The 25,273-nt window shown below is 40.9% G+C and overlaps 2 protein-coding genes across 2 annotated transcripts; both read right to left on the bottom strand.

Annotated features, from left to right (window-relative positions):
- Nucleotides 1-1,224: 1,224 nt before the first annotated feature.
- Nucleotides 1,225-8,267, bottom strand: LOC120461228 (C-type mannose receptor 2). The gene is made up of 5 exons (XM_089131645.1): nucleotides 8,198-8,267; nucleotides 8,008-8,046; nucleotides 7,565-7,927; nucleotides 6,267-6,614; nucleotides 1,225-1,984 (listed from the first exon to the last, which is right to left on the bottom strand). The coding sequence occupies exons 2-5, from the start codon at nucleotides 8,042-8,044 to the stop codon at nucleotides 1,620-1,622; spliced, it is 1,113 nt and encodes a 370-aa protein (XP_088987771.1). The 5' UTR covers nucleotides 8,045-8,046; nucleotides 8,198-8,267; the 3' UTR covers nucleotides 1,225-1,619.
- A 7,928-nt stretch (nucleotides 8,268-16,195) lies between these two features.
- Nucleotides 16,196-20,461, bottom strand: LOC120461229 (C-type mannose receptor 2). Its single transcript, XM_089131606.1, has 5 exons — nucleotides 20,359-20,461; nucleotides 20,190-20,228; nucleotides 19,741-20,109; nucleotides 17,466-17,813; nucleotides 16,196-16,735 (listed from the first exon to the last, which is right to left on the bottom strand). The coding sequence occupies exons 2-5, from the start codon at nucleotides 20,224-20,226 to the stop codon at nucleotides 16,371-16,373; spliced, it is 1,119 nt and encodes a 372-aa protein (XP_088987732.1). The 5' UTR covers nucleotides 20,227-20,228; nucleotides 20,359-20,461; the 3' UTR covers nucleotides 16,196-16,370.
- Between the last annotated feature and the right edge of the window lie 4,812 nt (nucleotides 20,462-25,273).

Raw genomic sequence — 25,273 nt, 5'->3', positions numbered from 1 at the left:
ACGAAGTAGTCAGTGAGAGAGATGCACATGTTGTCAACTTGTCACAGAAAGTTCTAGCCATGGACGTGACGCAGATAGATCGTATAATACTTGTATTATGACACTATAATATTTATGTGTGTGTGCAGGCATTTATGTGTGGCTGTCTAAATATGAAGGTGTAATTGTCAAATTATTTCTCTCTTTGTGCACATTTACCACATTGTAATATGTATTTGTGTGTGTGTGTGTGTCTAGGCCTTTTTATTGTAATTCCAATTATTCATTATTCACAGGTAGAACACAGAGAGGCAGAGGCAGAAGTTTTATTGCAAAAGTTACATTTCCCTTACATCCTGGGAAATTTGATATATTTTACATTTATTTATGTTTTTAATTTATTTTGGAAAGTTTTATATATGAAAACAACATCTGAATGTATTCTGCTTTTAAATGCACTTGTTTGATAAAAATACCTTTTTCTTAGTTTTTTGTCCAAAATGTTGTGTTTTTGACAAAACCTACCTCTGTTCAAGAGGCAATAAAAAAAGAACAAATGAAGATAAAATAAAAACGTTTTTTTTTTTGCCTAAAAGCAGAGGCTCAGATCTTTATTTTTATATATATCATCTTCATATATTCATGGAAGAAAATATTCAGGGAGGCATTAAAATTTAGAGAAAATCGTCAAAAACCCTGGCGGTGGCTGGCAACTTTTTTTTAAACGCTGGCGGGGAAAGAGTTAATAATCAGCATATGAAACACAACAATGGTGACAGGTTTCATGCCCGCAAACATAACTCATTCATGACTCCCAGCATGCATTGCGTGCCGCAATATTTTCTCACACAATTCAATACACACAATAATTTCTTTCAATACAACAATTTCTCACCACACATCATTATTTATTTATTTTTGTTATCATTGTTGAGGTTTGTATGACAAATGTTGATGTTTATGTGTGTCTCAATTTTTAAGCAAAAGATGTAGCATTTTTTTTTTTTTAAATTTCACTCAGAACTGTGATCTTTCACACAGCAGAAGTTTTTTATAAAGTCAGTTAATTTGAGCTGGTGCTCCTTTGGATTAGTTTCAACATCAAATACAGATCACAAGATATTTTATACTCATCTAACTTCCACTTTTTCCTTTAAGTATAAACTATATTTCATTTCATTTAGACAAACATCAATGCTCACAATCACTTTTTAAACAAGTATTTTTTTATTGTATGAGTAGTGCAAAACAAAGGAGTGAAGAAAGTTGCCAAACCACCAGAATACCAAGATCACATGAAATAAACTTATATGATTGAGCTTTGCTTTTTCTTTTCTTTTCTACTTTCTACTTGACTGCAAGTACATTGAACAGACTGTCAAAAATATTCAGTTGTGTTTCTGGAAGTGACTAAATTTAAAATGTAAATTTAACCACATATTAAAATTTATTTTTATTTCAGGGGGTCATTAAAACATATATATAGTTTTTAATAGAAGTATTTTAAAATCTGATATTAAAAAGACTCATTCAATAATCTTCAGGAACAGAAATTATCATTGTAAAATGATATAAGCACTGATAAAAACAAGAAGTGTTTGCTAGTTTAAAACAGTGATGAAAGAACACACACATCTCCTTCAGTCTTCATATCTGCTGCAGATGAAGTTGAGTTTATCGTGTTCAGGACGGCTGATCCAGCGCTGATCTCCTCCAGACTGAACTGCTCCAGATCTCACTGTACGCTCACAGTCCTCGTCTTTGCCGTTCCCTGGAGCCCAGTTCTGATAGCACACGGTCTCTCCGCTCACCCAGAACCAGAGGCCCACAGTGCAGGAGTGACGTAAACCCAACCACACCGCCTCAGTAGACGCACGTTTAACCACATTCATCACCTCCTCCTGCATCTGGACTGAATGAACCGAGACCAGATCCGTATAATTCTGTCTGCAGTATCTCAGAGCTTCAGTCCACGTCAGAGTCTCAGTGATCAGAATCAGTTTATCTGGACACAAAACACACCACAAGCAAACACTAGAGAGAGACTGATCAAAAACAACATGCAGAACACACACTGTGGAGGAATCTGTCATGTCAGACATGTAGTGTGAACTTTAAGATATCTGTATGTTTAAACTGTATATGTTCCCCCTGGGTTCTATTTTATCTAGACATGGGGTCTCTTTCCATCTGTGTGCTGATGACACTCAAATTTACTTGCCTTTGAAGCGTGATGACAAGCTAGCTTTAAAGCCAACACTTGACTTTCTGGACGAATTAAAACTCTGGCTTGCTAGTAATTTTTGAGTCCCAATGAGAGCAAAACTGAAATTATTTTGTTTGGCCCCAATGATCGTAGTGCTCACGACTTTGATCTACAATCGTTGTCACCTTACAGTACGTCCTGTGTTCGGAATCTGGGGGTCTGGCTTGATAACAACTTTAAATACGATAAACAGATAAGTGCTGTGGTTAAGTCCTGTTTTTATCATCTTCGGCTTTTAGCCAAGGTTAAACTTTGAGATTGCTATGCATGTATTCGTAACATCCAGATTGGACTATTGTAATTCCTTATAGCTGGGAAGGAATACGTGAAAAATCATGAAGATTGGGCACTTCTGGAAAAGTTTTTGATTTTTGGCAGGGTGTTAGTTATGGGCCTAAGGTTTTTAAAAAACCATGGATACAAGTTGGGGTCGTCCCCCTAGTGGCAGTTATCCATAAAATCCAAATTGGCCCCCGCCGAAAAGAGAAAAGGTTATATCTCAGCTTCTTTTAGTCTTAAATTTTTGTATGATGACACTTTTTTTACTTGATATGATACAAGGACCATATGTGAGTAACTGTACAGTTATTTTACATATTTTAAGTGTACACTGACTGACTTGCCCACATTCCTAGTGTAGTAGTTTGAATTCGCCATGTTGATTACTGAGCTTGTTAGCTCTTGGTAGCTTGCTAGCTAGCTATCTAATATTGGGAAATTCAGCTTCATTTCTCAATTAGCTGGCTCTGGATGGGACCGGTTGTTTGCCCTTGCAAAGATCTTCAATACTGGTGTTGAAGCATCTCTACCATGCGGCAAGCATGTCAAACGTACACGGTATGCCCATCAGCTTACCCTTGCCTGGCTCCTCGTACTCAAAATACAGGCATATGAGGAGTAACTGCCAAGAGGGCTATGGGCCTGGAAGCATGGAGATGTGGACGAGTCGACAGGGATAATGCTCCAACAACCTCTTACTGGTTAACAGTTAGAGACTACCTCATGATCACCTGCCGCCTCATCCTGGGTCAGAGAGTGGGGAATTGGCCACTGACCCTGAATGCCCTTGAAGATTTGTGCCCCTGGTTATTTGCCTTTGGGCATACAAATTATGCCCGTTGGATGCCAGTATTCCTAAAGCAAACCTGCCAGATACCCATCCAGCAGTCCACGAGGCGTTCATGGCGGGGAAGATTGGGGTCCAACGTGGAGATAAAAAATTCTCCCTTATGACGCTTGATCAGAGCCAGGAACACAGTATTAAGTTTCTGAAAGGAGGACAGTGGTTCAAAGGGCTTTCATGGCCTGCAGGAGGAGAAGGTGATAAAAAAGCTCTCAAAACCGGAAGTGCTACAGACCATTGATGAGTTTGAGGTTGCCTGTTTCTCTGCCTCAAGCGAGAAGGAAAGTCTGGAACATCCAGAGTCCTCAGCTGCTGAACAGAAGAAGTTCCTCAATAATCTGAAAGAACTATGCGATCTTGCAAAGGAAGATAAAATAGTCAATCTCTTCAAAGAAATGGGTACAAGCTCATCACCCTAGACACTGGTGAGGTCCTTGATCATGAGATCCCTCAGGGAAGCTCCTAACATTGGCAATTAGCCATGTTCACAGAGTTTGTAAGCGACAGAATAGAAAAAGCCACCAAGCCCCTATCTGATGTCATTCCAAGGGCCAATTTGTTCACATTCACGAACAGGCCACCCGTGGATCTGAAGAAGGGTGCCCGCGAGTTGGGGTCTGCCAAGGCAAATACAGCTCTTGTCACCAAGCTCTTCATGTCCCTACGAGCCCGTCCTGATCTGGACATCGATGACTTCTTCAAGCTTGAGAATCAGCGTGAGCCTCCATCTTTGTCTGATCAAGGCAAGCTGCAGTCAGGAACCAAGTCAGATATTCTTAGGTGCTTACCAGGAATGCCAGGTTTGTATCATATTTTCTGTTTGTCTTAGATAGGGTGAACAAGGATTCGGCACCTTTAAGCTCTGCTTCTGCCGCAACCATTTTCAATCGGCTAGTCTTTACTTAAAATCTTCTGTTAATCTGTATGATCTTCTGCTGCTGCTGCTGCTATTCATTCATTCATTCATTCATATATCCTGGCCCCTCTCCATCAGCCAAAGAAGCTTCTGTGGTTGTGCTTGATATGGCAGCAGTAATACACAGCCTGATGACTGACAAGACGACAAGAGTGGATGCAGTCTGGGACAAGTATATAGAGGCAAGTCTCAAATCCCAGACTCGTGTTAAGCGTGGTGGGAAAGCAGGGTACAGAACATGAGTCTCCACTAAGATACCTCTGCCAAAGGGAGCTCAATGGCAGAGGTTCCTCAAGGACAGTCAAAATAAAGATGAGTTGTTTCAGTTGTTGACTGTACTCATGTATAGTAAGAACTACGGTGTCAAGTCAGTCAATGAAGCCCGGATGCTTCTTTTCACTCATGGCCTCAAGTCCCTGGATTCAATCCCCCCTAGCCAGCATGCCTTATTCCTGCATGGGAAGTGTGCCCTGTACACTGCAGCTTTTGTCTGGAAGCAGTCCCTCTCCAAAACTCCAGAGATTCCAGACCCCAGTGAGTAGGGTTGGGAATGGAATGACTGAACCAAAGTCTGGGTGCCACATTGGACAGATCTGGAAGATGTCAGTAAGGGATGCTCACTCCTCCTCAACTGTGGCTGTGTGGTTGCCTGTAAGGGCAACTGTAAGTGCCACCGAGCTGGACTTTGCTGTACCTTATTGAGCAAGTGTGAGGGAGGCTGTACTAATAATGATGAAAATTATTTTTTTTATTATTTTTATAAATACATGATGTTTAAGTATGTATTGTTTTTTGATGTTATTTGACTAAAATGCAGTATTGATCCTTAACAATATAACTTTTCACTGTGGCATAGTTCTGAAGTTGTGTTCATTTAAAGTAGGGGTTCTCAACTCCAGTCCTCGCGACCCACTGCTCTGCATGTTGTGCATGTCTCCCTTATTTAACACACCTGATTCAGATTTAAAGCCTCAACAATGGTCCCTTTGGTCACAACATGTGATTTTTGACACTATAGTGATAAAGACCTGTCCTATCAACAAAGAAAAGCATACCTTGGAGGTAAAAATATGGGAGGGCCCTGAGTAATATTTCAGTGTGACTTTTTCAGAGAAATTGACAGTTTATTTGAACTAAATATGACTATGATAACAGATTTAACATGTAAATTCACTTAAAATAAGAAGAATATATCAGAATTGGATTACTTGTATCAAACAAAGTAGAAAAAATTACATTATACAACAATTTAAGACTAAAGGAAGATGAGATATAACCTTCTCTCTTTTCGCCGGGGGCCAATTTGGATTTTATGGATGACTGCCACTAGGGGGGCGACCCCAACTTGTATCCATGGTTTTTTAAAAACCTTAGGCCTATACCTAACACCCTGCCAAAAATCAAAAACTTTTCCAGAAGTGCCCAATTTTCATGAATTGCATCCTAGCTATTATATGTTGGTGCCCCTCAGAAATGCATCACTCGTTTACAATTAGTCCAAAACGCAGCAGCACGCCTTCTCTCAGGGAAGCGGAAATTTGAACACATTACACCTGTTTTGATTTCGCTTCACTGGCTACCGGTTAAATTTAGAATTGATTTTAAAGTTTTGTATTTGTTTTTAAGTCTCCACAGTACTTATCTGAACTACTACATTCGCCCACACAGTCAAGGTCACTTAGATCGGGGGATTCTAACTTACTATCTGTCCCTCGCACCAGACATTAGATCTGCTCCAACTTTGTCAATTTTTAGATCTACTTTGAAAACATATTTTTTCTCTATAGCTTTTAATATATCTTGATATGTGTGTTTTATGTATATTGTTATTTGTTTTGTTTGTCTTCTCGGTCTTGTTAAGAACTTTGGTCAACGTCAGTTGTTTTAAATGTGCTATACAAATAAAATTGTATTGTATTGTATTGTATCTGGAGGTGATGAATGGAGTGTGTGTGTGTGTGTGTGTGTGAGGATCTGCTCACCTTCATGACACACAAAAGGAAACTGGTTATTGCAAGAGGTGTCATGCCATTTACCCTGAGCGTTTGGTTCAGTTATTGTACAGTTTTCATTATCTCCTCTAACATTAGGTTGATCAGGAGCCCAGTTTCTGAAAGAGGAGTTACTCTGATCTGACCACTGCCATGGGTCTCTGACTCTGAATAGACCGATCCAGACATCAGTAGCAGATCTTGAACTGATGAAATCCTTAACCTGTTGATTCTCATTCTGGTTCCTCACACTGACCAGATCAATGTTATTCTGTCTGCAGAAACTCTGAGCGTCTGTCCAGTTCTTCATCTGATTGACAAAGACGAGTCCTGTGTTCACTTTAAGAAAAACACATGGAAACAGATTCATGAATCAGTTTGTTCATTATTCTTACGTCGGTTTATGGTTTTTAATGTGAATAATAGCATCAGAATACTTCATTCAAAGACTGTTTCTTCAGTGGATGATACATTAAATTTTCACAAAATATGTATGATGATTTTCCTGATAATACAATTGCAAATTTATATATCTCCATTATGATATGTTACATTTCTCTAAAATACTTCAGACACAAAGATCTGACTGAGAGAAACATCAAACAGGTGAAGATGTTAAACTGCACACTAAAATATTGGTTAACTAGTCTGTCAGACTTCTACAGAAGTTCTTATTAATTAACTGAGGTTTAATTCTAATGTGTTTCAGTTGAAGTCACCATAAAACATCGAATTCTCACCAAGAACTTATGAATGAAATAATGTTAAACTGGTCTGTAGACAGGTTTATTGTATTTAAATTCACATATTCATTCACTCTGTCACATGGACTATTTTAGTGAACTTATGTTGGGAATAGTGAATTATGGTGTGATTTGGTACACAGCCTCTGAGCGTTGACTTTGAGCGCTGTTAATTCAAAATATATTCCTGTTGGCTATTTTCTACTTTCAATCTACGTTTTAATGTTAAAGTGTGTTACTGTCAGAATTTGGCCATTTTGTTTTACAGCAAGGTTTAAAGGGGTAGTTATACTAAGTCAAGAGTACTGTAAATGTGAAGTAAATTATCAAGTACTTTAGTTCCTAGAACTCTTGTGTATGTGAACTATACTAAGTAAGATTTTATCAGTATAACATGCTATTCCTATTTCACTTTTTTAAGGCAATTGGTTTGGCATAATTTTTTTTTGAAGTAAGTCTAACTAATTAAATTTTACAGTATAGTACTGTATATCGTGTTTCTTTAATAAATTAATGTCTATTGTGATTATTGGGAGCTGCACTTACTGTTAGATGAATTGCAGATGAAAGTCAGGCTGTTACTACATGGCCAATCATGCCATTGTCCATTTTTCATGAAAGCACACTCATCTCTGCCATCAGGTTGTGTAGGTTCCCAGTTCAGATAGAGCGCAGGTTCACCTGAAGACCACTGCCATTTATCAACATTCATCCTCTTCAGCCCAATCCAGATATGCTGAACACCTCCATCATTCACACTCTTCTTCAGCTCGTTCATGTCGTTCATGTCGTCAACGGTGGCCAGATCTGTGTAATTCTCTCTGCAGAATCTCTGAGCTTCAGTCCAGGTCTTGTTCTCGTTTATAAAGTGATACTGACGCTGAACACATTCAGATACGGAGCAGAGAGCTGTGAAAGAGAGCGTTTGATTTAATGCTTTTCATAACAGAGTCAAACCTGATCAAACTATAAACCACAAACACACTCACCAATGAGAAGAAGAATCAAATATTGAGTTTGCTCCATTTCTGAGGGAGAAACAGTGAAAAACTCAGAAATCAAAGATTCACAGATTAATTTTGGAGTAAAATATGACAGTTTCGGTAACATGAATGAATCGTTCAGACAATATTAACATCTGAAAGTGTAATTGTGTTTGAAGAATGAACATGTTCTTACTTTAGAGGTCGTGTGTTTCTGTCCTGAGTCTGATGTTTCTGTCTGCAGATTTACACTACGTGATTATTATATCTGCTCGCACCCCTCATTCAGATCATCACATCATTTGTGTATTTCTCTAGAACTTATTTTCATATTTTACTTCCTCCGTATTTGTGTTTGTCTACCTTTGTTTCAATATATTTGCATATTGTTGAATTTGAAAAGCACCCCTGATTGATGAGTGTTGAGTTCATTAGTGAAGACTGGTGATACTGGTTACTGAGAGTTTTTAAAAACCCGTTTGAGTCTCCAGTCAAAGAGAAAGAAACGTGTGTGAGATGAAGGAGTGAGATTTATTATTCTGAGAGTTTGTTTTGAGAGGGATTGAGGGATTAAAAAGACAAGACGAAAATAAAAGTAAATACTCAATACATATTGTTTCAAAGCAGCTTTACAGAAAGTGCATTTCAGACATGTACATGGAAAAACACATTTAGTTACTAATGTAATAATTTAGGGCATAACATATCGCCGGCGTTGAGTCGTCTCTTCATAGGCGTTGAGTCGTCTCATCGCAGGTGTTGGGGCATCTGAATTCTCCTTTGAGAGGCTGGATACAAACTGGAGCTGAAAAGTGAATGCTTGACTAAAGAGATGTGTCTTTAATCTAGTTTTAAACTGGAACAGCAAATCTGAGCCTCGAACAATATCAGGAAGGCTATTCCAGAGTTTTGGAGCTAAATGCGAGAATGCCCTCCCTCCTTTAGTGGAATGACCAGAAGCCTCGAATTTAGTGATCTTAAAGAATGCGATGGATTGTAGGGCGATAGAAGGTTCATTAATAAAAGCTTTTATTGACACCAGCCTCTGAAAACGACTCGTTTTTAAAAGTGGGGAACTATGACGTCGAAGGGGTTAAAACACCACCCCGCAGAAGAAGATCAACACCTACTTCACGTCCGGTTTAGCCCCGCCCACCGATTCGCGCATTACATGCATAGCTAAGTAGCCTAACATGCATGCCTACCTCGTGATGACAAACCGGATGGAGCTACTGAGAAACACAGAATATTGTGCAGTGCCTGGTTGTGGAAGACAGTCGCTGCATAAGCTTCCTCTGGATTCCAATAGGACTGCATGGATAAACTTTATTTTTAATGACGTTCCAGCTGATGAGGGTAAAACATCGTCGTCTGTTCGCTTCATTTCACTGAGGATTGTTTTGTCAACAAGACTAGATCTGCAGACCGATTAAGAGTAAAGAACGGTGCTGTGCCGTCTATATTGGATCTGACAGGAATAACACACGGACTCTTGGTCGAACATGGACGAGTCCGGTTGCCATTTTACAACATTGAACGTTTTCCCCCACGTCCACCGACGGGTGAGTGAAACTCATTATAATATGCAAAACTGTTATCCACTCACAGCAGTGGGTGTTTACTTCCAAGTCTTCAGTGCGACACGCCCATAAAAAACGACCGTTTTTCAGGAAGGCTCACAACTTGGGTACAAAATAGCCTATTTCTTATTCATTTTGATGTTTTTGAATGCAAAAATCAAGGGAACGTCATAAATTGACCTCAGACAACAATATAATAAAATTTAAATAGCCAGTTCATGACCCCTTTAAAGTGCTCATATCATATTTTCATTCTCCTGAAGCTCATATACCATGTTAGTAAAGATTATTAGACTCTCATTATCTCACTGAAATAATATCATCTTCTGCTGTTTCAGAATGCATGTGTCTTTATTTCTTCTGTCTAATAATGCTTGATTGTGATTGGCTAGAATGCGGACATTAAAACATTGTTAAAAAAAATATATATTTTTCATGCTCCTGTTGTTTACTGTTTTTTTCTTTGTTTATGAAACATGAATATTTTTGCATGCAAACACATCCTCGTCACTCATTTGTTTATGTCCACATTTAGACGTTCAGGTTGGACAATATTTGCATCTCTGATGTGAAACAGGAGAAACAGTGTGTTATTGTTCAAGTCATATTTCATTACGTTTCATTCAGTCGTATTCATCTGTTAGTTTTATTGAAACCACAGGAAAGTTACACTATAACTGTGTCCTGATTCAGAACTGAATCCTTCCAAGGTCACAAAGGTGGAAGTGAATGTTGTTCAACAAGACGCTCTAAATACTCAGGACTTCCTGTTTACATCACCAGCTGTTCCCGCCACCGCTCCTGTCGCCTAGCAACTGTGACAGATGCCATCAGGACACAGCAGACACGTTTCTGACAGACTTTTAAATATAAAGATGGAGACAGACCACTGTGAGACAACGGGTGGGATTTCGTTCTATGTTCTGGTGCAGCCATATTTGCTCTTCACAGAGGAAGCCTCAGACATTTTTCTTTCTTTCATTTGATCAAGACAAGTTGGTGTTCATCTTCGGTGATACATTTATTGTCAGTCAATTATTTTATATTTGTAATAAAATCGTTTTTTATTAGACCTGGTCAAATTCATCTGGACCCCTAGACGGATCAGGTCAAACACATCTGGACCCCAGTTAGATAGACCAGGTCAAACACATCTGGACCCCAGTTAGATAGACCAGGTCAATCACATCTGGACCCCAGTTAGATAGACCAGGTCAAACACATCTGGACCCCAGTTAGATAGACAAGGTCAAACACATCTGGGCTCCAGTTAGATAGACCAGGTCAAAAACATCTGGACCCCAGTTAGATAGACCAGGTCAATCACATCTGGGCTCCAGTTAGATAGACCAGGTCAATCACATCTGGGCTCCAGTTAGATAGACCAGGTCAAACACATCTGGACCCCAGTTAGATAGACCAGGTCAATCAGATCTGGGCCCCAGTTAGATAGACCAGGTCAAACACATCTGGACCCCAGTTAGATAGACCAGGTCAATCACATCTGGACCCCAGTTAGATAGACCAGGTCAAACACATCTGGACCCCAGTTAGATAGACAAGGTCAAACACATCTGGGCTCCAGTTAGATAGACCAGGTCAATCACATCTGGGCTCCAGTTAGATAGACCAGGTCAATCACATCTGGGCTCCAGTTAGATAGACCAGGTCAAACACATCTGGACCCCAGTTAGATAGACCAGGTCAATCACATCTGGACCCCAGTTAGATAGACCAGGTCAAACACATCTGGACCCCAGTTAGATAGACAAGGTCAAACACATCTGGGCTCCAGTTAGATAGACCAGGTCAATCACATCTGGGCTCCAGTTAGATAGACCAGGTCAATCACATCTGGGCTCCAGTTAGATAGACCAGGTCAAACACATCTGGACCCCAGTTAGATAGACCAGGTCAATCAGATCTGGGCCCCAGTTAGATAGACCAGGTCAAACACATCTGGACCCCAGTTAGATAGACCAGGTCAATCACATCTGGACCCCAGTTAGATAGACCAGGTCAAACACATCTGGACCCCAGTTAGATAGACAAGGTCAAACACATCTGGACCCCAGTTAGATAGATCAGGTCAATCACATCTGGGCCCCAGTTAGATAGACCAGGTCAATCACATCTGGGCTCCAGTTAGATAGACCAGGTCAAACACATCTGGACCCCAGTTAGATAGACAAGGTCAAACACATCTGGACCCCAGTTAGATAGATCAGGTCAATCACATCTGGGCCCCAGTTAGATAGACCAGGTCAATCACATCTGGGCTCCAGTTAGATAGACCAGGTCAAACACATCTGGACCCCAGTTAGATAGACCAGGTCAATCACATCTGGACCCCAGTTAGATAGACCAGGTCAAACACATCTGGACCCCAGTTAGATAGACAAGGTCAAACACATCTGGGCTCCAGTTAGATAGACCAGGTCAATCACATCTGGGCTCCAGTTAGATAGACCAGGTCAATCACATCTGGGCTCCAGTTAGATAGACCAGGTCAAACACATCTGGACCCCAGTTAGATAGACCAGGTCAATCAGATCTGGGCCCCAGTTAGATAGACCAGGTCAAACACATCTGGACCCCAGTTAGATAGACCAGGTCAATCACATCTGGACCCCAGTTAGATAGACCAGGTCAAACACATCTGGACCCCAGTTAGATAGACAAGGTCAAACACATCTGGACCCCAGTTAGATAGACCATGTCAATCACATCTGGACCCCAGTTAGATAGACAAGGTCAAACACATCTGGACCCCAGTTAGATAGACAAGGTCAAACACATCTGGACCCCAGTTAGATAGACCAGGTCAAACACATCTGGGCCCCAGTTAGATAGACCAGGTCAATCACATCTGGACCCCAGTTAGATAGACCAGGTCAAACACATCTGGACCCCAGTTAGATAGACCAGGTCAATCACATCTGGACCCCAGTTAGATAGACCAGGTCAATCACATCTGGACCCTAGTTAGATAGACCAGGTCAAACACATCTGGACCCCAGTTAGATAGACAAGGTCAAACACATCTGGACCCCAGTTAGATAGACCAGGTCAATCACATCTGGACCCCAGTTAGATAGACAAGGTCAAACACATCTGGACCCCAGTTAGATAGACAAGGTCAAACACATCTGGACCCCAGTTAGATAGACCAGGTCAAACACATCTGGGCCCCAGTTAGATAGACCAGGTCAATCACATCTGGACCCCAGTTAGATAGACCAGGTCAAACACATCTGGACCCCAGTTAGATAGACCAGGTCAATCACATCTGGACCCCAGTTAGATAGACCAGGTCAAACACATATGGGCCCTAGTTAGATAGACAAGGTCAAACACATCTGGACCCCAGTTAGATAGACCAGGTCAATCACATCTGGACCCCAGTTAGATAGACCAGGTCAATCACATCTGGACCCCAGTTAGATAGACCAGGTCAAACACATATGGACCCTAGTTAGATAGACAAGGTCAAACACATCTGGACCCCAGTTAGATAGACCAGGTCAAACACATCTGGACCCCAGTTAGATAGACCAGGTCAATCACATCTGGACCCCAGTTAGATAGACCAGGTCAAACACATATGGACCCTAGTTAGATAGACAAGGTCAAACACATCTGGACCCCAGTTAGATAGACCAGGTCAATCACATCTGGACCCCAGTTAGATAGATCAGGTCAAACACATCTGGACCCCAGTTAGATAGATCAGGTCAAACACATCTGGACCCCAGTTAGATAGACCAGGTCAATCACATCTGGACCCTAGTTAGATAGACCAGGTCAAACACATCTGGACCCCAGTTAGATAGACCAGGTCAATCACATCTGGACCCCAGTTAGATAGACCAGGTCAAACACATATGGACCCTAGTTAGATAGACCAGGTCAATCACATCTGGACCCCAGTTAGATAGACCAGGACAACCACATCTGGACCCCAGTTAGATAGACCAGGTCAATCACATCTGGACCCCAGTTAGATAGACCAGGTCAATCACATCTGGACCCCAGTTAGATAGACCAGGTCAATCATATCTGGTCCCCTAGACAGATCAGGTCAAACACATCTGGGCCCCAGTAAGATAGATCAGGTCAAACACATCTGGGCCAGAAATGAGTGTTCTGGCTAGAAAACGCACAGATTTCATCAACAATATCTTCATTTGTGTTTTGAAGATGAACATACATCTCGTGTTTGGAACACCATAAGGGTGAGTATTAATGACAGAACTTTCATCTTTGGGTGTGTCACAGTTTGGGTTTTGTTTTGTTCCTTGTTCTTGTCTGTCATGTGATTCCCTGTTTGTCATGTGGTCCTGCCATGTGTCTTGTCATTTGTTAATTGTCTGATCGTTGTTCACCGGTGTTCCTTGTCTTGTAATTAGTCTGTGTATTTAAGCCCTCTTGTTTGTAGTGATGACCAAATGAAGCGTTTCAAAGCATTATTGCTTTCTGATACAGTTGTGTCGAAAACCGTTCATTACATGAAGCTTCATTCAGATAGAAATGTCTATCAAGCAACAAACGTCAGCTTGTTTCGTGCATTTGTTATGGAATGGAGCACAATTATTCTTTTCATTTATTCTCGGAATGTGAACTGTTGGCTGTAAAGGGGGTCGCACACCGGACGAGAAGCGCCACGCCCCACGTGATTTATCGTTTAAAACAAAAAAGTTAGACCGATCGAGATGAAACCAGCATAGGAAGTTCAGAAACATATGTCGCTGGCAATGTGTTCATTCCCAAATGTCAAAATATTAATAGAAAGTGACAAGAAAATGCAAACAAAGTCAGGTGTGGCGTTTATAAATATGAATGTCTATAACTATAAAATGCTATGCTTTATGAACAAATTAGGGTATTGTTACAAAACTCGGAATGAGTTATCGCTGCTCCTATTAGGTCCTCAAAAAGTTTCGGGGCAGCACCACCTTGTAGTAAAAAAGTTAACAAAATTTAAAAAAAATGCTAATAACTTTTAAATATATTTGCTTATTGTAATGACACTGGTCTTAATAGATTCATTGGGCTATGCCGGAAACATAGATACCAATTTTGCCATAGTCAGCCAAACTTCAAGTCTGCCATCTTTATTTTCTTTTAAAACCTTCTTTTTATCTAACCTCTAGAATATTTGTCTGATTTTCACCAAAATCGAATCATATCATCTTAAATCGGTGCTGACAAAATTGTATGGATTTCGTGTCGGTAGATGAAACCGTTTTCGTATAACGCAGCAATGCCTTGACATATTAACACCAAACTTTGTATTTGTCATTGTTATCTCACTCTGACCAAATCACATCAATTTTGTAACTTCGCCACCTATTGGTCAAAAGTGACAAACCATTGAATCATATTATTAGTGACTATATGATTTTTCACCTTTTTTGCCTAAAATCATCTTAAAATGTCTGTAATTGCTCATTGTTGCAGTTGGTCTGACACTCCCAGGCATTTTGGCTTGGTTTGTTGTCTTTGCGCTTGACCCCGGTAATGGCTGCTTGCAGCTATATTTTATTTGGTAATTGTAGAAGGCTATAGCATTTTGGTTTGATTTACATTCTTGCATTTTTAACCCTTTTAATGTGACCCACAGTTTTATCCTTAAAGTTATATTACTCAATATTACTTAGTATAAGTTCTATTACAAAAAAAACAAAACAAAATCATTGTCTCAATATGTTTTTGATTTCTTTATTTTACATGAAACATGTTTCATCCACAAGCAAGTGGCTTAAATCTCCTTTGTTTTCCTTTTTTTCTTTTCCTTGTTGAATTTAACTTTGTTTTATCTCTTATGAATGAAAATGGCTTATGAATAACAAAACATGCATTATGATGAATTCATACAGTAGATTTTTAAGCTTCTCATACTATGATATATGCAAAACCATGATATTTTATTTCCTGTTTTCTTTTGAACCACCACCAGTGTGCAGCATCCACTTGGATAATGCGAAAGCCCCAGAACAACGGCGCCGCATCTCACACACACCAGTCTTTTTCTTTATAGTCACCATTGTTGAGGTTTGTATGATGAGTGTTGATGTCTAAGCGTGTTTCAATTTTTATGCAAAAGATGTTGTAGCATTTTTTAGAAGATTTCACAAAGATCTCTTTGTTATTTTACAGTGATCTTTCACAACAGCAGTAATGCATTTTTTTAAATTATTTAAGTCAATCATGAAACTAAAAGCATTTTTTTTTCCAAATTGGTAGAGTACATGTGCCATATCACAAATGCATATTGTGATGTACTGTATACGTCTTTATATTAGTAAGCTGTGTGTGTTTGTCCTTTGAATTAGTTTCAACATCAAATCCAGTTCGCAAAATATTTTATACTCAACTTCCACTTTTTCCTTTAAGAATAAACTATTTCATTCATTGAGACAAACATCGATGCTCACAATCACTTTTTAAACAAGTATATTTTTAATTATATGATTAGTCCAAAACACAGCAGTGAATAGAAGAAAGCCAAACCACCAAAATCCCATGAAATCAACTGTTTCAAAAATATAATATTGACTTATATTCAATATTTAAACATATTAATGCAAATTAATATCCACATTTTAAAATATATTTTAATTTCATCAAGTCTTTAAAACATTGTGTGCAATAGTTTATATTAAAGGCTTGCACAATAATCTTCAGTTACAGAAATTATCATTGTAAATTGATTAAAAGAGTACAAGAAGTGTTTGCCAGTTAAAAAAGAAAAGATTTGCCAGTTATGAAAGAACACACACATCTCCTTCAGTCTTCATATCTGCTGCAGATGAAGTTGAGTTTATCGTGTTCAGGACGGCTGATCCAGCGCTGATCTCCTCCAGACTGAACTGCTCCAGATCTCACTGTACGCTCACAGTCCTCGTCTGTGCCGTTCCCTGGAGCCCAGTTCTGATAGCACACGGTCTCTCCGCTCACCCAGAACCAGAGGCCCACAGTGCAGGAGTGACGTAAACCCAACCACACCGCCTCAGTAGACGCACGTTTAACCACATTCATCACCTCCTCCTGCATCTCGCCTGAATGAACCGAGACCAGATCCGTATAATTCTGTCTGCAGTATCTCAGAGCTTCAGTCCACGTCAGAGTCTCAGTGATCAGAATCAGTTTATCTGGACACAAAACACACCACAAGCAAACACTAGAGAGAGACTGATCAAAAACAACATGCAGAACACACACTGTGGAGGAATCTGTCATGTCAGACATGTAGCGTGAACTTTAAGATATCTGGAGGTGATGGGTGGAGTGTGTGTGTGTGTGTGTGTGTGTGTGTGTGTGTCAATGTCTATTTCTGCAGATATATTAGTCTATATTCGTCATTCAAAAAGGAAAACCGAAGCTGTCGGCCGGCTGCAGATACACATAACGTAAACAAAGCAGCGTGTACCAACCATTTTGAATATACGCGGGCATCCCCTTGTCAACATGTCGAAACAAAGCCGACGAGGACTATTTTGAGCCGAAGGCACGCAATCATGCGTATCACACCGAGGAAACTAAAGCGCTAAAACCAGCTGTCAGATGTTTTCGCGCCACTCCCGGTTGCTGAGCAACGCGCGTGAGTTTGACAGCTGCCTGTCTGAGTCACTCAGTCGTTTTTTAGGATTGTATAATCTTGTAAAAGAAATGGACAAATACAAGCAGTGTGTGGACAATGCACAGTAAAAGTGTACAGCGTGTGCTCAGCTTTCATAATACGATACAAACATTTAATTAACTTTTTTTTTTCAATTCTGCAATTTGCGCCCCGTCCAGCAGATGGCGCCCCAGGCGGCCGCCTGTGTCGCCTGTCGGCAAAGCCGGCCCTGTGTGTGTGTGTGTGTGTGAGGATCTGCTCACCTTCATGACACACAAAAGGAAACTGGTTGTTGCAAGAGGTGTCTGCCCATTTATCCTGAGCGTTCTGTTTGATCATTGTACAGTTTTCATTTCCTCCATGATTATCAGGTTCACCACGAGCCCAGTTTCTGAAAGAGGAGTTACTCTGATCTGACCACTGCCATGGGGCTCTGACTCTGAACAGACCGATCCAGACATCAGATATTTGATTATCATTGATGAACTTCTGAACCTGTTGACTCTCATTCTGGTTCCTCACACTGACCAGTTCAGTGTTATTCTGTCTGCAGAAACTCTGAGCGTCTCTCCAGTTCTTCGTCAGATTGACAAAGACGAGTCCTGTGTTCACTTTAAGAAAAACACATGGAAACAGATTCATGAATCAGTTTGTTCTTTATTCTTACGCTGCTTTACTGTTTTTACTGTGAATAAGAGTTGGAGCAGAGGGAAGCGAAGAAGTTGAGATGGCATGGGATATGGAGGAGGTAAGGGCGAAGTGACTAATGGATTTCAGGTTTCGAAATGTAATTGTTCTGGTGTGTTTGGCAGAAGGACAGGGGGTGATGATATCCAAAGTGATAGCCAGATGATCAGAGATTGTGAGGTCGGTCAGTGAAAGGCTATGTATAGTGAGAGAGGGTGTGGAACAGACCAGGTCAAGGATATGTCCGTGATTATGTGTAGGCGAAGTGACATGCTGAGTGAGGTTGAGGCAGTTTAAAATGTCCAAAAAGTCAGATGTGAATTTTGCTTCCGGAGAGTCGATATGAATGTTAAAGTCACCAATGAGGAGGACGGACGGTGAAATAGAGGACAGCTGAGTTACAAAATCTGTGAAATCGGAAAGAAATGATGAGCAAGTTTTGGGAGGGCGGTAGATGACTGCGGCAATGAGTGATTTGGAACCAGGAAGTCTAAAGGCCAAATGTTCGAATGAGGATACAACCGGGATGGGGATGGTCGAAATTATGCTGCGGTAAATGACTGCAATGCCACCACCTTGCCGGTCCAGACGGGGATTATCAATGAAAGAGTATCCAGGTGGAGTGGTCTGATTTAATGCAATATAGTCCATGGGTTTGTGCCAGGTTTCAGTAAGACAGAGAAAATCCAATTTATTGTCAGTGATGAATTCACAGAGGAGCAGGCTTTTATTGTTGAGTGATCTTGTATTGAATAGCGCTGTCTTGAGAGGCTTTTGTTTTGAAATCCAAGTGGCGGAAGTTGAGACGGGCAGGAGGTTAGATGAAGTCACGTGATGAGTGCGCGGATGACGTATGCGGATGTTGTTGTTGCGCCGGTGTCCAGGCGGGAGTGAACTACGGCTGGACCAGAGAGAAGGAATACTGTTTTCGGCGTTGAAGTAGTAGGAAAGATTGCGACGGGAGCCTCGGTGGATATAAGGGCGACGACGGAGAAGACAATGTTGTTGCAAAGTAGAGATGATGTCCAATGGACGAGGTGCGTAGTAGTTGAGTCCGAGGAGCTGTGAGGACGTGAATCGAAGCGCCATGGTCAGAGCCGTAGATGATGAAATCCACAGAGAGGCCAGCAAAAAGGTCGACAGTAGCCGCATAGCTGACAGGCTGCTCCGGAGTGCGAGCCGGCCAGTAGTCAGGCTATGTTGCTGTAATCACTGCAGAAAACAGCGGGGATGTGCCGAAGGCGAGAGCTGGCTTGGTGGTCACAGCAGAATCACAACGTGACAAGCAGCAGATACGGCGACCAGGCAGAGATACAATCCAGATTTTGAGGCAGGAACAAATACCATTAGTACCAACAAGGTCAGTAGGTAGAACCGTTATGTTGCAGACAAACGTTTCGTCCAGAGTGAGAAGCGGCAGCCAAAACGCGCCAGCGTCCTCTCACATCCGGGATCTACACATCCGGGATCAAGTCACATGCATGCATGCATTAATTAAATCAACATGCATTAATTAAAATCTTATTTCCAGTCCAATATCGGTTTGTGTCTAGAAAAAGACTTCAAGTTGTGTCTTACTGTTGTTAAAATGAAATGCAGATGAAAGTCAGGCTTTTACTACATCACTCATCATGCCATCGTCCATCTCTCATCATAGCACACATAATTCAGGAGGAGCACGCTCAAATAATCAATCCAATTAACTCGTCATCAACAATACTCTGGGTTCGGGCCAAATACCCTCTCCTCGGATAGCACACCAAATTTGCATACCATTTATTCTATCTGACTTATTTATAAGCGTGAACTCATGAATTAATGTTTATTGTGATTATACGGAGCTGCACTTACTGTTGTTAGATGAATTGCAGATGAAAGTCCGGCTGTCACTACATAAAAAATCATGCCATTCTCCATTTTTTATCACAGCACACTCCTCAGCTCCACCATTAGGTTGTCCAGATCCCCAGTTCAGATAGAGCGCAGGTTCACCTGAAGACCACTGCCATTTATCAACACCCGTCTTCTGCAGCCCAATCCAGACATACTGAACACCTCCATCATTCACACTCTTCTTCAGCTCGTTCATGTCGTTCATGTTGTCAACGGTGGCCAGATCTGTGTAATTCTCTCTGCAGAATCTCTGAGCTTCAGTCCAGGTCTTGTTCACGTTTATAAAGTGATACTGACGCTGAACACATTCAGATACGGAGCAGAGAGCTGTGAAAGAGAGCGTTTGATTTAATGCTTTTCATAACAGGCTCAAATCTGATCAAACTATAAACCACAAACACACTCACCAATGAGAAGAAGAATCAAATATTGAGTTTGCTCCATTTCTGAGGAAAAACACAATTTAAAACTTAATCTCATATTCATCTTATAAAACATGATCATAACTTGATTCAATAATAGACAATATTAACATCTGAAAGTGTAATTGTGTTTGAAGAATGAACATGTTCTTACTTTAGAGGTCGTGTGTTTCTGTCCTGAGTCTGATGTTTCTGTCTGCAGATTTACACTACGTGATTATTATATCTGCTCTCATCCCTCATTCAGATCAAAACATCATTTGTTTATTTCATCAAGAACCCCTATTTCATATTTTACTTCCTCTACGTTTGTGTATTTTTCCAACTCTTTCCCCTTATTTGCATCTTGATGCCTGTCGTTTTGTATCAGTCTATGTTAATATGGACATTAATCTGGAAATGTTATACATATAAACATTCATACTTTACATTTGAACATTATTAATATTAATAACTAAACAGCTGCTTTAATGTTAATGCTGGACTGTATAACTCGTGTTACATCCCTCTTCAACTCTATATGTATGTTTGTGTTTCTCTGGTTTTGGTCACTTTTTCCCTGTTTGTGTTTGAACTGAACAACCCACTAATGATCTGATTGATGAGTGTTGAGTTCATTAGTGAAGACTGGTGATACTGGTTACTGAGAGCCTTTAAAACCCCTGTTTGAGTCTCCAGTCAAAGAGAAAGAAACGTGTGTGAGATGAAGGAGTGTGTTTGACTATTTACTAGCTGTAGTTCTAATGATCTTTGCAACGGAAGTGAATCAATCAAAACTAACTTTAGCTGGACAATAACTTTATTCTAGAGCTGCTGTAGAGCCTAAACAATCTCTGTTACTTTATTTACTGTTATCACTGTAAAGCTGCTTTGAAATAATCTGTATTGTTAAAAGCTCTATATAAATGAAGGTGACTTGATTATTTTATTATTGAGAGAGTTCGGCTGTGTCCGAAATCACATTCTCTCTTGACTAGGTACGAATAAGTATTACTTTATGACTGTATGAGTGTTTGTAGTATGAATGTAATCCAGACGTACTAACTTTGCCAATTTGTCATTATCGTGACCTACCAGAATCAGTCGAATCGCTTCACTGCCATTCATAAATCCTCTCCTGTGGCCTCATGGGCTAGTAGAGTCTCGCAGGAAGAAGTAGGTCATGAGTACCGTGATTTCGGACATAATTCCCCTGTCACATACTGGTTTCACCTACTGTATAGTGAAGAGTGGGATTTCAGATGCAGTCTTTGTATTGAGAGGAGGGTTTGAGGGATTCAAACAGACAAGCTGAAGAGGAAGGAAAGATGTTTCCTTGTCACCATCACTGGTGTTGAGGAGACACGGCAGAAATTCACAACAGAGACGAGATACAGACATTAAAACTTTGTTATGTGTTTTTAGAATTTGTAAACGCATGCACGTAAACACATCTTCATCACTCATTTGCTTATGTAAAGACCACATTTAGATATTCAGGTATAAGTTCCATCCCCAGATGATTCAAATGATCTGGAGCATCTTTAGCAAGGCAGAAGTTGACCTCTTCACCTCCGAAGGCAACTCTCTCTGGCCAATATTCTTTATGAAGAACACGGATGCGCTCGCCCTTCGAATGGTCCAGCCTCCATTATGCCCAGTCAGGTCATCAGACGGATCAGGAAAGACAGGCGTGTAATTCTTCTGGTGGCCGCTCTCTGGAGGAACCAACCTAGGCTAGTGGAAACACGCTTAAAAGTCTACATGGCACCATTGCAGCACACTACGCTCCTGTCTTCCGCTTCCGGGCCAAGGAGCCTTAACCCGCCTTGTTCTCTTACCAAATCCCAATGGGACCTATCCACAGTCCTTAGGGCTCTCAAAGGCTCTCCATTCGATCCAGCCACTTTCACTTAAGGCTGCATTACTGCTAGCATCAGCATCGGTCAAGCGAGTGGGGGACCTACAAGACCTGTCAGCGCTTCCTGACTCAAGTTTAGGCGGAAGTAGCTCAGTGGTTCATGTAACCAAACATAACCGAAAGGTTGGTGGTTCAATCCCCAGTTCCACCTGACCAAGTGTCGAGGTGTCCATGAGCAAGACACCAAACCCCAGGTGTGTGTGTGTGAGACACCTAACCCCAGCTGTGTGTGTGTGAGACACCTAACCCCAGGTGTGTGTGTGTGAGACACCTAACCCCAGCTGTGTGTGTGTGAGACACCTAACCCCAGGTGTGTGTGTGTGAGACACCTAACCACAGCTGTGTGTGTGTGAGACACCTAACCCCAGGTGTGTGTGTGTGAGACACCTAACCACAGCAGCTCCCGACAAGCTGGATGGCGCCTTGTATGGCTGGCACCACCGTCGGTGAATGAGTGAGTGAATGGGTGAATGTGAGGCAATATGTGAAGCACTTTGGTGGCCATTGGTCTGTTTAAAGCCCTATATAAGTGCAGTCCATTTACCATTTAACCTAACGACTATAAGGTCGTCCTCAAGCCGAGGCATGGCTACGTGCCCAAAGTGCTCTCCACTCATTTCAGAGGAAAAATGATTATGCTGTCCGTTCTTCCCAATTCGGAAGATGAGCATCAACCTGACTTACTCTGCCCTGGTCAGGCTTTAACAGTATACATTCAGCGCTCTGCTGATTTTAGGGAGTTAGAGCAGCTCTTTGTATGCTACGTTGGCCGCACCAAAGGGCTTCCAGTTATGAAGCAGATACTCTGGATAGTGGACACTATTGCGTTGGCTTATTCTTCGGTGGGCCTTCAATACCCCGTCGGAGTCAGAGCTCACTCCACCAGAGGTTATTCTTCGGTGGTCCAGTGGCGTGTCTATTGGTGACATCTGTGTGGCGGCCAGCTGGTCCTCGCCACTCACCTTCTCCAGATTTGACCATTTGGAGGTCGCTGCGCTGCAGGCACAAATCCTCTCTGTCTAGCTGGAGTTGACCTCGGGGCTAGATCAACCCACTATTACCCTTCCAGAGGCTCTGACCTCAATCCAAGCCCTTCCTTCTACCGCATAGGGACCCTCAATGGAGCGTTCCAGGTTAGGGCCACACAACATGTTCTGCTCATAAGTGTCCCCATAGTGTCAAGCGCCGCAATACGAGTAAACGTTTTGGTTACATATGTAACCTTGATTCCCTGGGAGAACATGAATGAGTTTTGCGTAGACTGTCGTGCTATATTGCTTCATGACTGGCATTTATTGCTTCATTCCAATTAAACCTGATTCCTAATGGCTATATGCTTTTACAGGCAGAAACCCCGGCCCTTTCAGCGGGCTCTGCACTCATTCGGCTGGATGCACCGTGATTGGCTCGCTCGCCATGGGTCCATGCAGCTCCCACTGAGCAGCCAATGAGCACGCTCAGATCGCCTCCCTGTTAAGGTTGTGTAATGGCACTGCACTTTTGAATTATAGGCTTCAAAATTCGTAGAAAATTAGCTTTCCCCATAGCGTCTAGCGAGGCAATACTCGTTCCTCTTATCTAAAGGAACCGAGGTTATCTGAGTAACCGAGACGTTATCTCCATATATTAAACATATAACATAATACTATATTAATTAAACCCATAACTGATATTTAATTCTGGAAGCTTGTAGACAGTTAAGTCATATTAATGTCTTTCTTAGGTAGATCACATAAGCTGCAAGAAAGCAAGTATGAATATGAATATAAATGTTTTTTTTTGTCTGATAAATAGAAATTGAAACAAACTTTCACAAATACTCAAAAACCCAGAAGGGTTACATACTTTTTCACATATGGCAATGAAACTTTGTTTGAATATTATTGAAAATAAAATTAAAATATTACTTTTCGTGAAAATTCTTGTTTTTCTTCCTGCTGTTTACTGGGTTTTAGTTCATTTATAAACACATTTGCATGTAAACACATCTCATCACTCATTTGTTTTTGTCCACATTTAGACGTTGGATGGAAAATATTTACATCTCTGACGTGAATCAGGAGAAACAGCGAGTGTTATTGTTACAGTTATATTTCTTTCAGTCTTATTAATTTGATAAATATGTTGTTACGTCCCAGGTCTAGGGTCCAGGAGTATAACATAAATAAAGTCTTTACACCGAACTGCTTGTATTCTTTATTTTATTTTTTATAAAAAAGTCAGTGGTTCAAGTTGTCACTCACTGTCAGCACATGGCATCAACAAGGAAGCAAACTGACACCAGGGTTAAGTCAAACAAGGCCAAAATAACAAACAAAACTGAATCTACATTTTTACATTTTTGTAAAGAAAACTTATTACCCTATTAAAGAAAAAAGTCTAAACAAAGAAATACAGGTATTGGTGAGGTGGCTCCATGACTAACCAAAAAAAACCAAAAAAAAAATAAGAGAAAACTTAATGTTCACAACAAAGAAAATGGCACCTGACCGCTTACGGCTTCTGTGAAGTGATATTTACATGCATTTTGGTTTGATGTACATTCTTGTGTTTTTGTCTCTTGAATATGTTGTTAACTTCTTTATTTTACATATTTCATCCACAAGCAAGTGGCTTAAATCTTTAAATCTTGGGGGGGGGGGGGGGGGGGTTGATTGCGATTTCACTTTTTTCATTTTAAATAGTGTGTAATGTTGCTGTTGATGCATGAACAGTATCTGCAAAGTTGCAGCGCTGAAAGTTTAGTGTAAGCAGAGATATCGTCTTTTTAAACTCAGGAAGTATACTTTAAAAATCAGGAAGTATATTGCCTACAAAAACGACTCGATTGGTAATACAGCTGGGTTTTAGACGTCACTAACCCACACATTTGCATCAACCCCTCCCTCCGGAATATGCAAAAAAGGGCATGTGCATATTTCTGCGGCTCGTCGAGTGTGTTGTGTTCACCAGCTGTCAGGTCTTCTGTGTTTGGGCTTCCCACGGACGCTGTACTTCATCAACAATGGATACAATTTATGTTTGATTATATTCCTGAAAATGACGATCGTAATCTAGCTCTCTGTGCTGCACATTTACGGAAGACAGCTTCCAGAATCTCCACGAATTCAACACCGGATTCAACAAGAAACTGTTACTAAAACATGAAGCAGTTCCAACTTTAAAACCA

This window comes from Pimephales promelas, chromosome 1 (assembly GCF_988280905.1).
Source record: "Pimephales promelas chromosome 1, fPimPro1.hap1.1, whole genome shotgun sequence".
NCBI lineage: Eukaryota > Metazoa > Chordata > Actinopteri > Cypriniformes > Leuciscidae > Pimephales > Pimephales promelas.
This window is presented reverse-complemented; position numbering and strand designations above follow the sequence as displayed.

Excerpts from the sequence above, each read along its gene's own strand:
- LOC120461228 (XM_089131645.1), bottom strand. The coding sequence starts at position 8,044 with ATGGAGCAAACTCAATATTTGATTCTTCTTCTCATTG. Across the intron at positions 7,928-8,007 it reads TTTGATTCTTCTTCTCATTG|CTCTCTGCTCCGTATCTGAA; the intron begins GTGAGTGTGTTT and ends TCTCTTTCACAG. Across the intron at positions 6,615-7,564 it reads CATCTGCAATTCATCTAACA|TGAACACAGGACTCGTCTTT; the intron begins GTAAGTGCAGCT and ends TTTTTCTTAAAG.
- LOC120461229 (XM_089131606.1), bottom strand. The coding sequence starts at position 20,226 with ATGGAGCAAACTCAATATTTGATTCTTCTTCTCATTG. Across the intron at positions 20,110-20,189 it reads TTTGATTCTTCTTCTCATTG|CTCTCTGCTCCGTATCTGAA; the intron begins GTGAGTGTGTTT and ends TCTCTTTCACAG. Across the intron at positions 17,814-19,740 it reads CTGCAATTCATCTAACAACA|TGAACACAGGACTCGTCTTT; the intron begins GTAAGTGCAGCT and ends TTTTTCTTAAAG.